Source organism: Symphodus melops (genome assembly GCF_947650265.1).
Source record: "Symphodus melops genome assembly, chromosome: 17".
Lineage (NCBI taxonomy): Eukaryota > Metazoa > Chordata > Actinopteri > Labriformes > Labridae > Symphodus > Symphodus melops.
The window spans coordinates 20,424,496-20,440,987 of NC_136707.1; the positions used below are offsets into that span (position 1 = coordinate 20,424,496).

The following is a 16,492-nucleotide window of genomic DNA, read 5'->3' on the forward strand; positions in this document are numbered from 1 at the left end:
CCGCTCCTCTGCCACTTCAAAGTGAGGTGAACAAAACAGGGCTGAGGGAGCAGAAGAGACGGATAGTGTGAAGGAGATATGAGGGTATAGAGAGTGACACGCTAAGAGGACAAAACAAAAGCACCAGGTTCCTTTTATTTTCTCATTAAACACAGCAGGCTGTGTCTGCAGCTTGTCAGTAAAGGACAGACGTCGATAACAAACTCGTGGTATATTTCTGGAAGCGGCACAGGGGCTGGACATGCATCAGGTCACACAGCGCCACAGGAGAAATCTGACTCTTTTACACTCCTGCTCTGACAGTAATAGTTTTTACAATCATCAGTGTATGCAAATAGGAAATCATTGACAGCTCATCAATTACATTCAGGCTGCAGTTTGTGAAGTGAGGAGTTGATATTTTCCAGTTGACATGTCATACAGTCAATTTGCTCGAAGACACTCAACAGGTAAATGGTACACGTTCAAAATATTTTTGTCAACAGTAAAGAAGCCTGCCTGTCAAAAACGGTCACAAAAAATCTGTACAGTAACCAGAATTTAGAATATTTTAGGATCCGTGTTGGCATTAAAGTTCATGTGAAATCACCTAGCACAACACTTTATATATTTTGCCATGTGTGACTGACTTTTTTCTTCACTATCGTGTATTCGTCATATGAGCATATGCTCCAAAACATGAAGTCGGCACCTTGAGGATTCGGAATGACTACACATCCTGTTGCTGCATATGAAAAGAAATCTAACTCCCCTAAAGGGAAAAACACAACTCGCACTTTAAACTTCTAGCTAAAATGTATTTTAGATTACTTACACATTTCCTAACTTTAGTTTAGACTTTCATCTCCAGTTTCTTAAAAATGGAAACACTTTAAATCTATAACCATACTGGACAGTCAGACAAATTACAACCTCACACACGTCAGTAGAACATAATTACAGGGTTTTAACTTCTCACCTTGGGTTAGATGCCAAAATAAAATGGCCTTTGTGTAAATGCCCCTTGGTGTGTCTGCACAAACTGCACTCTCACACAGCTCAGTCCTCTGTGACTCCTCCAGCTTGAGTTCACTGAGTTCATTTTGTTTAGCAGTCTGTAGAGGTGGGACGCAGTCTCTCCTCCTGTACTCGATAGAGCTGTGTGTGATTAATTAAGTATGGCCTGCAGCTATAGAAGGTCCAAATAAATTGTCGTCTCAGTCCCTGGGATGTCGCTCTCTCGTAGTTTAGAAGTGCTCACACTGCCATTTCCCCGGCAAAGTAATGTGCCTGTATTCGTTTTTTAATGCAATCCAAAACTCAAGGGGGTAAACCTAATTTGTGTGTCTCGATGGCGAGGCCAGCAACTCCTGCAGTTGATTGAAGAAGTAATCAGAGATAGTGGAAAAGTTCAGTCATTTAATAGTCTGATCAGCCGGCTGGCTGTAACTGTCTAATAGCAGCACAGAGCAGAAAGGGAGACACCGCAGTCATTATTTTTAAGGAGCTGTTTCAGTGTGACAGCTGGGAAGTAAACCAGGAACCCCTCTGCTCGTGATGTCTGGGGGAACTACCGTAGTGATTTCCCTCAAATTAGTCATAGCAGCAGATCAACAATCAATCACTGTTCATGTTTAAGAGGGTTTGTATACTCTTTACCAACACTGTATATCAAACCTCTACAGGTATCAGGTTCCCTGATGTTTCAACACAACATTGCGTTAACGATGGTTTACTTTATCGTTTTATATCAAGGTTGTCTATGGAGATTGAATCCTCACACCAAACTAAGCTCTTAATAGTCACCGGAACTCCTTTTTACAACCTAAAAAATGTAATTTGATCAGACAGCTTAACGGACGATTCATGTTGTTGTTCTTAACTGCAGCCGCTAGAGGGCGCCAATCACCTATGACTCCATGGATAAGCCTACACCCCAATCATCGATGGCATGAATTCATACTTCAGTAAGTTTCAATGTAAATGTGAATAAGATGATGATACAAATCAAATATCAACATTGAACTGATTTAGTCACAAATACATGGAGTATGTTTCTCAATGTAAAATCCAATGCGCTTTCTTTGAAAAACAAAGTTAACAGACAGCAGTGATAATGGATTTCATTTTAAGATAAAAAGGTCCTTAGATTCCTTTCAATTCAGCATTAAATGTAGCCCTGTGCTATGAGAATAACGTACTTACCGTGCATATTGTTGTTGTCCAAAAGATATGTTCATTAGTTTGAAGCCACTTTGATTTATTAGTGAACATAGCTCAAACCTGTATTAAGATAAGAACATTGTGAGTCACACCCTAGTTGTCTTCCTCTGTGTAACTGCCACACCTGTCTTGGTTAACCCTGTTGGATGTTGGATTTTAAATGTAATGTGTGTTTGGGTCCAGTATCTTGTTCACACAGAGGGAAATATTAGGATAGATTTCAGGACATACAATAGACTGCAATAGAAAAAATATAGACATGTACTACGAAAATAATAATAATAATATTCTGGTTATTCAGGTTAATGTGTAGGGGTGTCAGAAAGGATAAACTCAGTAAACTGAACTGTAGATAGTATGGAAAAGATATGAGTAAAAATGCATGATAATAAACAGGAGTGCTGCTAAGGGATTTTTGTCCCATAAAAAGATTTATTTCAAAATATTGACAATGAAATGAAATGTTTGGGGTTTTTAAAAAATTTTTGTAGGGCTCTTGTAAGCCATGAGTCTTACCGCTCTCCTAATGTGCTGCTGCTGGCCTCGTGGTTGTTTCCTGCACCTCATGTACAGAGGCTATAGTTCTTAGGGCAGTAGTAGCTCAGTCGATAGGGACTTGGGTTGGGAACCGGAGGGTCGCTGGCCCAAGTCCCTGTACGGACCACACTATGGAAGTTGGTCTGATACTTGGAGGGGTGTCACTGAGCAAGGTGTGAGAAGCATGTCTCTAGATAACAGAGTGTAAAACCAGAATGTCCACTCAGGATTAATAAAGTGTATAAAAAAAGAAGGAAAGAGAAGCGGGCCGCTCAGGTTAAATTACTCCTTTCCTGCATGTCATTCCCCAACCTCTCTCTCTCTCTCTCTCTCTCTCTCTCTCTCTCTCTCTCTCTCTCTCTCTGTGTGTGTTATAACTTTGTCCCAAACTCAATCTGAACAGTGGCCCTGCAGATAAATATTGACACTTTTCTGTGACACAGACACCATTCTGTACTGACACATACTTGTTGAACAGCAGATGGCAGCAACAACACCAACAGGCCTTTCTTTAGTCTCTGATCAGGAAGAGGAAGAAGGGGGAGGAGGAGAAAGAAAAGGTTGGGTCTCTAGAAAGGGTGTGTGGTTAAAGTTAAAAGGCAACGTGAGGACACAGTTTCAGTCGCTGTGAGCTGACTTCTGCTCAGGATCAAACCAGGCTCACAACGTAAACAAGGTACGTACATGCTGACCTCACTGTATGAGTTAATTTAGAAATGTTTGTAATTGATATATTCAACAGCTATGGTTCAAAACAGCTACTTAACTTGAAGTTTAGTCTCCTTTATCAGTCCCTTAAGAATAATAAAGTCAGGGCCTCATTTTTGTTTTCAAATAAAGGAATGCACCTCAAAGCTTTAAATCAAAATGCAGGATGAAGTTAAACTCATTGTGTGATCCAGCTGTTCTCGTGTCCTCAGGGTGATCTGATGTCTGAGAAGATGGAGGGCAGAAGCAGCAGCAGCAGTGGCTCCGAGATTCAGCAGCTGTGGGGGAGTTGGTCCAACCAGTTGAACCGGCTTTATGAAGACCCCAGGGTAACTTCAATCTGAGTGGCTGCGTGTGCTACAACATCCCTACATCAGGAAATCAGAGAATTGTTTCTATTTCTGTCCAGTAATCAGTGTCTGTCTTCAACAGGTGACAAAGCTGATGAACACCAGGGTCGGGCTGTACCTCAGCAGTCACCCCGTGTTGGCTCTGACGGCACTGCTCTTCAGCACCCTGGCTGCGCTACCTGTCGGACTATTCCTCTCTTTTGCTGCTGTGACCGTTGTTATGTCAGCTGTAGGTTTTGTCTTGTTTGAAGGTAAGTGTGAACACTTCAGAATCTGTTGTTTTTGACTGAAATCTTTCAACAAAAAAAAAGAAAACGAAAAAGTATTAATTCAAATTCTAACTGTGCTGTCTCTGTGTCTGTCAGTGTTCCTGCTGTGTGTCGGCGGAGTGATTCTAGTGAGCGTGCTCATTGGCATCATCCTCTTTTCTTCTGTGGCTTCATTCATCACTTATGTGCTTTATTTCACCTACTCCAACATCCTCAACCGCTATAAATCCCAACCCACGACGGTAAGTTGTGTAGACTCAGCATGCACAATATCTATCTATCTAGCTAATGAAACAGACAGGCGAACCAGGCACTTTGCTTGCATTACTGCGGGGCACTCCTGACCTTTTTGTCAGTGAGGCCTCCTGCTATGATACAGGACGAATTAAAATGAATGGATCTTTAACATTTGAGGCTTCAGCTGACTTTAGAGTTCAATCTGTTATTGTAATCTCAGGGAAATAATGAAGAATCAGAGTTAAATATAGATATATACTGTGCACATTTAAACTCATATCTGTGACATTGTTCTAATCTGTACACATTTTCTTTTTCATCTGATGTGTCTTTGACCACACTCAGGGTGAGGAGCAGGAGGAGCAGAGTGAAGGGGAGGCTTCAGGACAGAAGGACATGTAGAAGCTGTGTTCAGTGACTCTTTTTTTTTTGATCGTCTTTTATGTGGAAAAGCTTGAAAATCTCTGAGTGAACTGGAGCCTTAAAACAGCACTACTGAGGCTCTCTGGATCCAGAGGATACGGTATCTTAACGTTATGTCCTGAATAGGTGCTTTATCAGAGATCTGCAGGTGCAACTCTACATGTATGAACACAGACACCCTAATGGTTACTAAGCCCTTGTTATTTTACCAAACAATTTAAAGGAAGTATGTTTTTAATATGTTTCAGTTACAACCACCACAAGAAAACAGTCAAAGGCGTGTGTCTAATCTGCGTTTCTTTTATTCTATTTCAAGTAGAAGAGAAAATGAAGTTGTACCCCTACCAAGTGTGGACAACAGTGAACAGTCGGCCAAAGCCGAGCTGTGTTCAAACTGTAGCCAAAAATGTCCTGACTGATTTTATTTTGTTGCTTTTCATGACAGTGTGACCAGAATAAGTCATGGTGAATCTGATGTTTACAAATCAGATTAATGTGGATTCTTTCAGGAGTTTTATGAAGGCCACATTTAAATACAGTTCTGAGCAAAGAAAAAATCTGAATTGACCATTAAGTCTTCCAGTATGAACACAGCCTACAGTGTATGTGCAGTAGACTTGTCACTGTACTTTCATTTTAAACTTTGATATGATTCTTTTTAAAATCAAACAATCTCATAATAACTGTTCTGACTCCACAGCAACAAAAAATACAAGTTCCCCAATGTTGGGTAACATGTTTTCAATGACTCCTGTAGTTAACTCCTTTACAGTATATACTGTAGATTGCACAGACACATTGGTCATGTTTAGTTGTGTAATTCACACAGTGTGTTGGAGATCACTCACACATTTTTAATGGATTTATTCCTCTCCTATGCAGCGATCTAATGAAATATACAGTATGTGCTGATTTCTATAGCATCTGTACTTTTTTAAAATTCATTTTAAACACATGGTGTTCAAAAATATCCAAATATTGTACATTTGTGACAACCTCATATTTTTTTGATGCACACGCCTCAATGGCAAAAAAATCTCTACGGAATAATTGCTACATGTTTATTCATTTGTATAAGAGCAACTTGTCTGTTTTCAGTGTGTTAATTTCGAATGACACTGGTCAAAGATGTTAAAACTGTATAAAATCATGTTACTATTTTCAGTGTCTCATTACAAAAAATCCCCCAACCAAAAAAATAAAGAACTTTATGAAATAAGAGCATGTGTCGTCTCTGTGATCACAAACATTTAGATTAATTCCCCATCTTATTAACGAACTGGAGTGACAGACTTTCCGTCTGATGAAGGTCTGAAACTTTGCTGATGAATGTTTGAAAGTTTTAAAAGTATGCAGGAGTGAATGTTCTCTGATTATGCCAAACCACTTAATACAAAGACTTTAGCTCTCAAAGGGAAATGTTTCACAGCTGCACAAATCTGTTACTCAAAAAACAAACCTGTTGTGAGTGCTCCTGTTCATTCTCCTTCATCATCAGAGAAATATGACCTGAGAATGAGCCATGTCAAGAGTTTCATGTGCACGTTGGTTTTAAATGTCAATAAACTTAACAAATCATATAACAAAGTAGAAGCACAATCAAAACATGTATGAAAAGAGTTTTTATAATGAACACTTGTGTTGAGACCAAGACCATAAATATCAGTGAAAAAAATCCTCATCTTGTGTGCAGCAGGTGTCAGTCATGTAGACTGTAACACCAGGAAGGTTGATGACAAAACCAGAGGAAAGGGGTGTTTCCCTATTATTCACAGTAATGACATGGAAATATTGGGTGTACTTGACTGGCATTGATTCAAAATCTGGAGTCTGTCCAGGACAGAGACAAGGCCATGTAAAAAAAAAAAAACCTTTCAATTCTGAGACGAGACAGAGGCCTCCATACAGTGATCTTGAGACAAGACTGACCTCAAGAACTGCAACACTCACCACACAAAAAAAATCTGTTATACAGAATCTGAGAGCTGCCATCAAACAAACATATTTTATCTCTTATTTTCATCAGTCACGTTCAGCCATTAATACTGCTTGAATCTCTGATCAACATGAGTAAGAGGATTCACCTTCAGCTTGTTATCGAGATAACAGGTTCAATATGTTTTCATCTGTGTCTTTAATATCTAAGCTTATTACGCAATGAAATAGCACAGCATCATACACGGCATTTCTCAGCTTCTATACTTTGTCAAATGAACGTGTGCAATACATTTGTTAATTGTAAAACACTTTCAGAATTTATGATTTCAAAAATGTTTCCAGACATGCACAAAGCTCCGGAAACTTTCACAAAAAGTTGCATGTGTCCACCAAAAGCACAGTTCTCTTTCACCACGACTTGACCTGTGAAGTCACGGTGAGCAAGTGCATTTACACAAATATTCAGGAAAATTTAACGTGAGCAAGCAGGAGCTTACGATGTTCATATCACAAGACCTGTGCGATCTGCGTGCACAAATAAAAAAGCCTTATCGTCTTCACTTCTCGTTAGCATGTTCTTTCCCACTCCATCATTTATAGTGTGAACATGCCCAAGTATCACGTAGTTTTGACTTAAAGGCAAACCAGGCATATTGGATTTCTGCAGTCTTGCCTCGTGATTCGCCGCCGCCTCCTTCCTGAACCACAAGGAAATCCTGTAGCCGAGGGACGTGTGAATAAACTATCAAAGGAATCCCCCCTTTTTTTATGAAATCTGTCCCCATGTAAAAGTGCTCATCCAGTCTTCAGTCCCCAGCTTCATGGCTGGCCCTTCTATATGTTGATGCACATAACATGTTGTTGAACATAGACACGCTTCATCCCGGAGTAGTTGAGGTGTTGGGGAAGTTTCACGAGTGCATGTGTGAAAACGGCACAATATTTTTTGACCCATCCATAGATTATCTGCTTGCTGCAGATATCAGTTTTTAAACATCTGTTCTAGGAGTTCAATTTAAAAAAAGAGCAACACTGAAAAGCGATTCTCATAAAATCTTTAATGGAGGTGATATCATGCAACAAAAACAAAAAAAGAAATGTGTAAATTGAAATAATCCTTTAGGAATGACTAATTCGGAAAACAAATGGGAGTTAACACGAGGCCTTTAAAGTCAATGGAAATGCATCTTCATCATCATCATCTTCACACCTTCTTAATGTCAAACCGGTTTCACTGATCAAACTGCAGACGTACCGTTAACCCTTGAAATGTCACCACCAGAGTGCGGGGGGGGGGGATTCTCCCATCAAACATCTGCACTTTCTTGCTCACGCTTCTCGTCCGGGTGCGAGACACAGAATCATTTTTCATTATTGCTCAACTCCGACATCACTGATTTCACCTGTAAGAAAAATCACTACTCCCTGTTGTTTACGGAGGTGCAATACTAGGAACACAGTTTGTGCCTCGTGTACATCTGAAATGTGATGTAGCATTGTCTGAAGATTAAAGCTGCAGAACAATTACTGCCTTCAAGATGTTTTTTTTGTTTTTACACAGTAAATTGAGCAAAAAAGATTTTAAAAAACGTGAAATGTTCGACTCCCTTTTGAAAGAGACACTATTTTAAAACACTGACATCTATACTGTCAAGGTTGCTGGCAACTAAAGCATTTTATTAAATGGGTTTTTCTTTATAAACCTACAAACCCTCTCATATGTTCTGCTTACAAATAGGCGTATATTTAGAGAAGATTAAATGTATCAAGAGCTACTTAAAGGAAAGTGGGAAGCTCGTGCCGTTGGCCTCTTGGGTTCATGGGTTACAGTATATGCATACAGTTAACTAAACGATACAAAAATCATAAAGTAAAAAAAAGGGAGGAAAAATACTGTGAGAAAGCAGACATAATCCTCAACAGGCACTCAGATACTTTTCTCTTTTTATCACTTTGTAATAAGACTGTACATTTGTGCATTTCATTACCAAGCCAAACAAGGTGCGTCTCAGTCGACCCTATTTGTGACATTATAAAAAATAAAATAAAAAAAGCGTGTACACCTCACATGTAAGAAAAAAAAAAAAAAAAGACAAAAAGAAGCCTTTCCTCCTATTTGAACAGCGACGTAAAGAAGTTTAAGGCAAGATGCTGAACACAGAAATCCAAAGGTTGACCCGGGATGATCTTTGTTCAGCTCTGGTGTTTGTTGGCGTTTACCAGTTCAATCTGCATTCATCAAGAAGAAGACTAGTGTTATTTCCCCCCCGATAGTTGTCTCTCTGTCTCAGGCATCTTCTGCTGTAGGTCATGAGATTCCACGAAGTCATCTCCACACCCCCTGAGTCTGCTGGGAGTCCTCGTCTCCTGGTGTCTTTACGCTGGCAGGCTCAGCTTCTTGCCTTTCAGCACTGCAGAAGAGAAATTGATCATTTACAGAGATTTGTTTTCATAGCAGCAAAACGTCAGTTTCCTCTTACTGACAGCCTTTTTTTTGTTTTGATGTAACTGTAAGGAAGAGGATACCATCTACACTGCAGCCCTTCTGTTATGAGAAACCAGGATTTTGAAGTTCAGCCGATGCTAATATGAGGTTAGCCAAATCAAATGCGGACTTCAAACGTTAACCGTCATGTCTGCACAAAATCTCCTTTGTGTGTCCAGCAGGAAGCCGGTTTCCTCCCTGTGCAATATGGAGGGTCATTATTAGTTTAATACAGTGGGAGTCTTGTACTTCAACAACTGTGACTGAAAACCACTTTCTGTATCTCAGAATGCCAGGCTCAAATTAGCCACAGCTGGACTTTAGAAAGCCGTTTTAGCTGGAAAAAGGAACGTTACGTCAAAGTTACACTAGGAATTGATCGCTTCAGGCATAACGTGGATACTAAGAATAATTAAACCAGCCAATTAAGCTTTTAAAAGACGTAGAGACATGTGAGCTTCAAGATAAACTTGAAGAGCATAAAAAGGCCTTGTTTGACTGTGGCTGTTTGAGAAAAACTAAACTGTATTGATATAAAAAGTGACAATATGTCAAACCCAAAGTAAAAAGTCATTTAAAAATCATTTTAAGGGGTCGCCGGTGGCGCAGCGGCAGTGCGCGCGACCCCATGTATTGAGGCTCGGTCCTCGCGCGCGGGCGGCCCGGGTTCGCGGGCGGCCCGGGTTCGCGTCCGGCCTGTGGCCCATTTCCCGCATGTCTCTCCCCACTCTCTCTCCCCCTTTCCGACTCTATCCACTGTCCTCCCTCTATCAATAAAGGCAAAAAGGCCGAAAACAAAACTTAAAAAAAAAAAAAAAAATCATTTTAAAACAGTTATGACAAAGGGTGGAAATCACAGGCAACTAACTGTAACTCACGACATGACTCACAGGCGATACATGGACAACGTCTCATCAGCTGAAGAGCATTAAATGCCCCTCAAAAAGTCAAGGGTAGGATGCGTTTAAAGTCACTGCTATTTGGTAACAGTTTCTATAATTATGCTTCATGTTTACTCCTTATCTGAATTATTTATTACTGTTCACGTTCCGCACATTCACGTCAGGTTCCATTGTGAGTTTGTGAGAAGTCGTGAGGCGAGGAGTTAAACCTGCAGGAATCTTCACATATCGCTCTTTGACTCCAGCGTCTCATTAAGTGAAAATAAAGAGTCCAGATGATGTACTGCAGAATTGAAATCTTGTCCCACCCCCTACTTCTGACTCCGACTGGATGGTGGAGCTTTTACAACGACAAACAAGATGGAGACCAATTCATTGGACTTTAAATTTCACATAAACAACTTTAACTGACTGATTTGAAATAGAAATAGGAACCTCTCCTGCACAAATCTAAACGTTTCTTTTTTTCCCAAAAAAATGAACAAAGAAATTTAAAAATGCGACCGTCACAGGTGGCACCAATAGCCTGGCGGTAAGATGCATGCACCACATAAGTAGAAAATAGTCCTCAGTGCTGCAGCTGTGGGTTCAAATCCAACCTCCCCCCCCCACTCTCTACTCCCAACAGACAAAATCCAGGCAAAAAGTCCCACAAATATCTTGTGAAAAAAGAAGAAGCTACCGACACAGCTCGAGCACATAGATGTCACTCTAAAATCATCAAAAAGTTTAAAAAGGCATCAATTCAAAGAACTGATAAATAAATCAAAGTAGATATATTTAATGATAGGACTGCTGCTGCCTGATGAGTGAGCTCTTTGATGATTGGCTTCTTGTGATAACGGAGGAGGCCAAAAGGAAACCCACCTTTGGTGACATAAAGGTAGAAGAAGTCGCAGTAGAGGACTGTCTGCACCACACCGGCCACGATGGCGATCATGTCAAAGAAGCCCTCAAAGTAGAAACGCCAGATCCAGTTGAAGAGATAGAGGGTCCGGTACATGCCCAGGCAGAACAGGTAGTGGGTGGTGATGGTCTCTGCCTCGCCGGTCTTGCTGATCATGAAAAGCTGAGGGAGGATTGCAACTGACTCCAGGTAGATGGAGAACGTCCACAGGATCTGATGACGGATGATGTGCAGCGATATAAAAGATGAACTTACATTTCTTCATTCTAAAGTAATGTACCTTTAAACAACAACACAGGAGGCTGAACTCACCTCCAGGAAAGAAAAGTCATGGTTGATCAGAACAGCGAGACCCCCGACAGGAACCACCAGGAACTCCACCCTGAAGCTGTCATGGTTGCCGTCATAGGTGGCCCTGAACTTCACATAGATCAGGTAGACTGTGGCGTACGCACAACCGATGTAGATCACCTGGGAATAAGAACAAAAACACTCTGCACTGAAGGGACTTTGGAGGAATGCAGGACCCGTAGGAGGAGGCTAAAGGTCAGAACTGGGACGGGCCGGATGTCTTACCTTCATGCATGTGTTATAGAGGGATATGAAGGAGCTCAGGAGATCCAAGTAGCGTGTGGTGAACACGATGGCAAACAGGATTTGGCTCTTTCCAGAGATACCTAAGACAAAAAGAACAGATGATATCCCCAAGTCTCCAGCAGGTTCAACAGTAGTGTTGTAGAGTGGCGCTAACATATCCTGAATTTGATTTTCCTTATTGAACAGTGACCTCTGCTGGTAACTGGATGACTTCATCTCATAGGCCAATAAGACTTTACTCCTTTTCATTTGTTTTACAATCAGTATAAATCATTGAAGGTCATATAAAGTATGAGCACAGTTCTCTTACTTTGGCAAAATTCAAACAGGGCAGCATTGATACCTTCATCAACTAGATGAAGTGAATTAGAAACATTGAACTGCCCATAGGAGAAAGTCGATTACATATATGACTGGGACAATCTCCAAAATGCAACCTTGATCGTTAAACTCCTTCTTCGTGCTCAGGTAGGCTTCAGGCCCTGTTGGTTCATCATACGATAAGAAGAATCCTTGGATGCAATAATAAAAACTTTGACCTCTCTGCTGTTCTCTCTCTTCCCTTCCCTTAATGTGACAGATGAGTAAAGTACTCTGTTCTCTTCCAGTCATCATTACGTATATGAGATATTAGGGTGCTCCACATCTTCTCTGATGATCCATATTGTTCATACACATACGCTCCTTCAGTTCATCAGTATCGTCATTATATTTCACAAGTGATATTTCTGTACATCTATTGGGTGACCTAAAAATTAGATCTTTGCTGTGTTGTTCTTTGAGCAGTTGTCTTTTACATCCCATCAGAGCAGGGATTCCCAAAGCGGGGTGCAGCACCTCTGGGAGGGCCTGGAGTCGTGACAGCTAGCAAACCATGCCCCTAAATGTGAAAGGGCTTCCAGGTGAATGTGAAGCTGAATATGAGAATGCATCTACACCAGTGACTTTACGATGTGTAAGGTATCACTTTTAATTCTTCCTCTTTAAACGGAGCCTGTTGGTTTGTTGTCACACTGAAGTTGCTAGTCTGTAATTTTTGCCGCCAAAGTTTGAGATAAATTCTAAATACATATAAATGTATGTATTTCTTACCAATTGGGTGACTGACCCAGTGTGGTGAGTGTATGTAGAGATGTCCATGTGGAAAGTGAGAGGGGGGCTAATGATACTGTCATCTGTCAAAGGGGGGCCCAGCAGCAGAAAAACTGCTTTAAAGAGATCCATGACTGTAACTGTACCATCCATGTTACATCCTAACATGGACAACAACTGAGAAATAAATAAACATAAACAAACAATACAAACAAGCCGCCAGCTTTGGGGGCCAATTCTCCTCACAGCAGGACCATGCACACTGTGCAACCTCAAATCCTCTCAGGTTTCCTATTAAAACATCAGACTCCTTGGAGTAATAGAAACCACACATGAGAGTTGACTGCAGCTGGACAGTTTAACTCATCATGTATGTATTATGAAGTTTTCTTTAGCGGATCAGCTGCTTCCGTAGCGCCCTCTAGACCGCCACGTCACAAGCCAGACCAAACAAGTCGAGCACCAACCCACGAAATTAACAGAGTTAAGCCGGTGCAACTGAAATTAAAACCCTATTAATCAAACAAATAGAGCTGCATCTTTGTCCTTGGGCATGCATTCAATAGGCACTAAACAGACTAAGTCCCACAGCATTTAGTTGAGCTAACGATGTACTGAAATACTTGAAACGTGTGCCGACGTTATGCTGCCCTGCGGTAAATGTGAGCATATTACCTCATATTTCGTTATAATGCAGCCCCCGGGAAGACTATGACTCAAAGTGATGGTGTCGGAAACAGCAGTTTTTGGATCCCATCGGTAGTTAGCACATTCAATGCTAACGCTATAGGCTCAAATGAATGAGAGTGGATCGTGAGCATGTAGCCTGCTGTGCTAACGTTAGCTCCAGGAGACAACGATAATAACCGTCGACTTTAACCGTCAAAAAAAATTAACCAAGTTCGTCGGTAAAGTTAGAAAACGTAACAGCGTAGCTTCTGTTATACTAAAAATATACCAGTGGCTCACCTGCACATGACCTGCTCTTCCATATTTTGAGTAGCAGGATGATGATAGCAGCCAGATGAGAGAGATCTCCTGTGAGTCTAAAGATGTTCATGGTTAGGAGGAAGGATTCAAGGACGCAGCGAGGAAGCTAAACGCAGGTGTAACCTTTTTTTCTCCCCTTTTCAAGTTTCACACTTAATGCACCCCTGTGTCAATGCTTTCTCCTCAGTTGCAAAAACCGGGCTGCGGGAATTCACACGATTGAAATATGGCGAGTGTGCAGGTCGACGTGGAAGGGGGCGTGAGAAAATACAAAGCGGAGTTCTGATTGGACTAGAGACCTGCCCGTCAGCACCAAATGACCCGCCCACAGAGCGCTGCGTGGTGGAGGTGGGAGGAAATTAGTCTGGGTGGGACCAGCACCAGCTATGGTCTGTTTCAATATAGTCTATGATTAAAACAAAGATATGTAATGACTCTACGAAAGTGTATTACAACCACTGAAATAAATAAGAGAACTAATCATTTTAGAGGAAAAAAGCTTGACAGTTTCTACCAATTTTTATTTGTATTTTTTTCGAGTCTATAAAGTCGTAAATTTGCCTCTATATAAACAAGAACATTTTCAACTTTAGAGAGGAGTAAATTTATTTTTGTAAGTGGCCCGAACACGCCGCCATACATTCTGGCTCTAAAGGTGTCATAAAATAGTTATTAAAAATGCCTTGCTTTTTCTGCAATGTGGATATTGTGTGTGTGTTTAAAAACTTGAAGTGATTGCTTTAACTAATTTCATTTTGTTGGATGATAAAAAAGGATGCATTAATATCTTAAATGCTTTTTAATGTGGAAACTGTGCAAGACTTTACGGCTGCTCAATTGCTGGGAAAATCACAATCAAGATTATTTGAAATTGTGATTATGATTCTTCAACAAGAATCTTGATCGTTGTCTTTTGGTGATGCTGCCTGCTTCATTTACGCTGTATTAATTGGTCAAGCACATAGACATGTGTAACGATATCATTTTAACCTGGTTACACATGCACTGGCTACACATGCTTATACCAACCTAATTACTTTGTATCTGCTACCTGTTTACATCCTGGTTTATGTATTTATTACTGACCACATCAATACATAAACTTCTTTTAAAAGCTGATTGAAAAACAAGTACATCTGTTTCTTTTAAAGATTAAACATTTTACTTTTACTGTAAAATCTTTCTGGCAAGTATAACATTTAATTTGGTCTCATATTCAATATGCTAATTTGAGCTGCCATACTGGTTCATGTCTAAGACTCTGATTACATTTTACTTCTGTGACTCCTTTCTTAGTTTCTGGGTGCACCAGCATCATTTGTCTGAGAATATTTATCTAAAAAAATAGTGAAATGAAACTAAGAGATTAGACGCAGATTCACAAATCCTAGGATGTTCACTGTGTGGAATCACATAATACCAAATCGCACACTTGAAAACAGTAAATTGTCATTTCGAGAAAGCATCTTTTTAAGACAAGTCATTTTTTACAAGACTAATACTGAACATGATGCATGAAAAAATGACCCACCATTGTCTTCAGAGTAATGCCGGCTCATTTTTGCCCAAAAAGTTAATCTTTGCTGCAAAAGCAAAATCAAAATCTTCCTCTCATTACATTATATTTTCAACACAATGTAGTGTTTTTTAAGCAAAAGCAGGAACTTAGTTTTGAGGAAGCACAATATACCCACTTCCTATGTTGTAAACCTTTAACACAGCCTCATGCATGGAAAAATTAGATCATTTACAAGCGTTCAAGCTACAAACATGATACGCCTTGTCTGGTGTTCTCTTATCTTCAGCCTTTCAGTAACAGGTAAGATGTCTTTGCTGGGTCTTATATACTTCAGGTAATGATCTTCTCATTGTTCCATGTATAACATCACAGCTTTTTTTTTTAAAAAAGAAAAGAAAAAGAAAAACTCTGACGACTCTGAGTATTTTGGACTAGGAGATATAGGACCTGTGTGATCTGTCATCTGTATCCTTCTTTTTGTTCTAGAGAGCATAAAGAAAGATGAGAGCTGCTTATCTCAGCCAACCAAGGAGGTCTGGCGGTACACAGGACAAAACGTTGTTCTGTTGTGTAGAACACACTGTCCCACTGAAGGTTTGCGCTACGAGTGGCTATCTTTCAGAGAAAACTCACATCATCCTCTAAAACTTCAGAGCCATTCTCAAAAGTACAGCCTGGAAGGAGCGTCTTTACACATCAAGTCCCTCGATGCTAATGACAGTGGGATCTACCACTGTGCTACAGTGGGGCTGGGAGAACCAGCACAGGGCCAACAGTATGTGGCGCAGGGTACAACCCTGATGGTGAGAGGTACGAGTGTTTGTAACGGAAAAGTGGCTTAGTTTTGTGGATTGAGATGAGAGTTTGTCTTATGTTTTTTGGGTGGTTTTTTTTTTTTTTTAGAAAAAGTGAAAGTGATGGCGAGAAATATTCTCCTGTGGTTATCATTTGTCCTCCTAGCCATCTACAGCTTGGCACTAGTAACACTAATAATCAAGAAGGTAAACAATTCATCATTTTAAGTCCTATGCATTTTAATGATCCATCAGAATTCACACAAACAGGACAGAAATATAAAATGTTCTTTTGTGAAATTGGCCTGTTCCTCTCTGTTCTAGCATGGCTGCAGTAAAGGTGTCCGCAGAAGGATGCCCAAAACTCAGAAGGTTGTGCAAACATGTCCAATTCTGTGTTTAATATGTTTCATAAGTTGGGGAAGAGTTTTAAGGCTGCATGTAAGCCTGATCAAGAGCTCCGACTTAAATCTTGTTACTGTAGATGATCCTGATCTGAAAATCTAAACAGAAGTTCAATATAATTCTGAAAATAAACTCAG

The 16,492-nt window shown here is 40.3% G+C and overlaps 2 protein-coding genes across 2 annotated transcripts; one reads left to right on the forward strand and one right to left on the reverse strand.

Annotated features, from left to right (window-relative positions):
* The first annotated feature begins 3,259 nt into the window (after positions 1 to 3,259).
* LOC306838750 (lipid droplet assembly factor 1-like) lies at positions 3,260 to 6,082 on the forward strand. Its single transcript, XM_079367097.1, has 5 exons — positions 3,260 to 3,415; positions 3,660 to 3,776; positions 3,880 to 4,048; positions 4,163 to 4,308; positions 4,649 to 6,082. Exons 2-5 carry the CDS (start codon positions 3,669 to 3,671, stop codon positions 4,703 to 4,705), a joined length of 480 nt encoding a protein of 159 aa, XP_079223223.1. The 5' UTR covers positions 3,260 to 3,415; positions 3,660 to 3,668; the 3' UTR covers positions 4,706 to 6,082.
* Positions 6,083 to 7,705: 1,623 nt separating this feature from the next.
* On the reverse strand, positions 7,706 to 13,904 carry LOC306838455 (ER lumen protein-retaining receptor 2-like). The gene is made up of 5 exons (XM_079366651.1): positions 13,617 to 13,904; positions 11,535 to 11,635; positions 11,271 to 11,429; positions 10,919 to 11,171; positions 7,706 to 9,075 (listed from the first exon to the last, which is right to left on the reverse strand). The coding sequence occupies exons 1-5, from the start codon at positions 13,705 to 13,707 to the stop codon at positions 9,041 to 9,043; spliced, it is 639 nt and encodes a 212-aa protein (XP_079222777.1). The 5' UTR covers positions 13,708 to 13,904; the 3' UTR covers positions 7,706 to 9,040.
* Between the last annotated feature and the right edge of the window lie 2,588 nt (positions 13,905 to 16,492).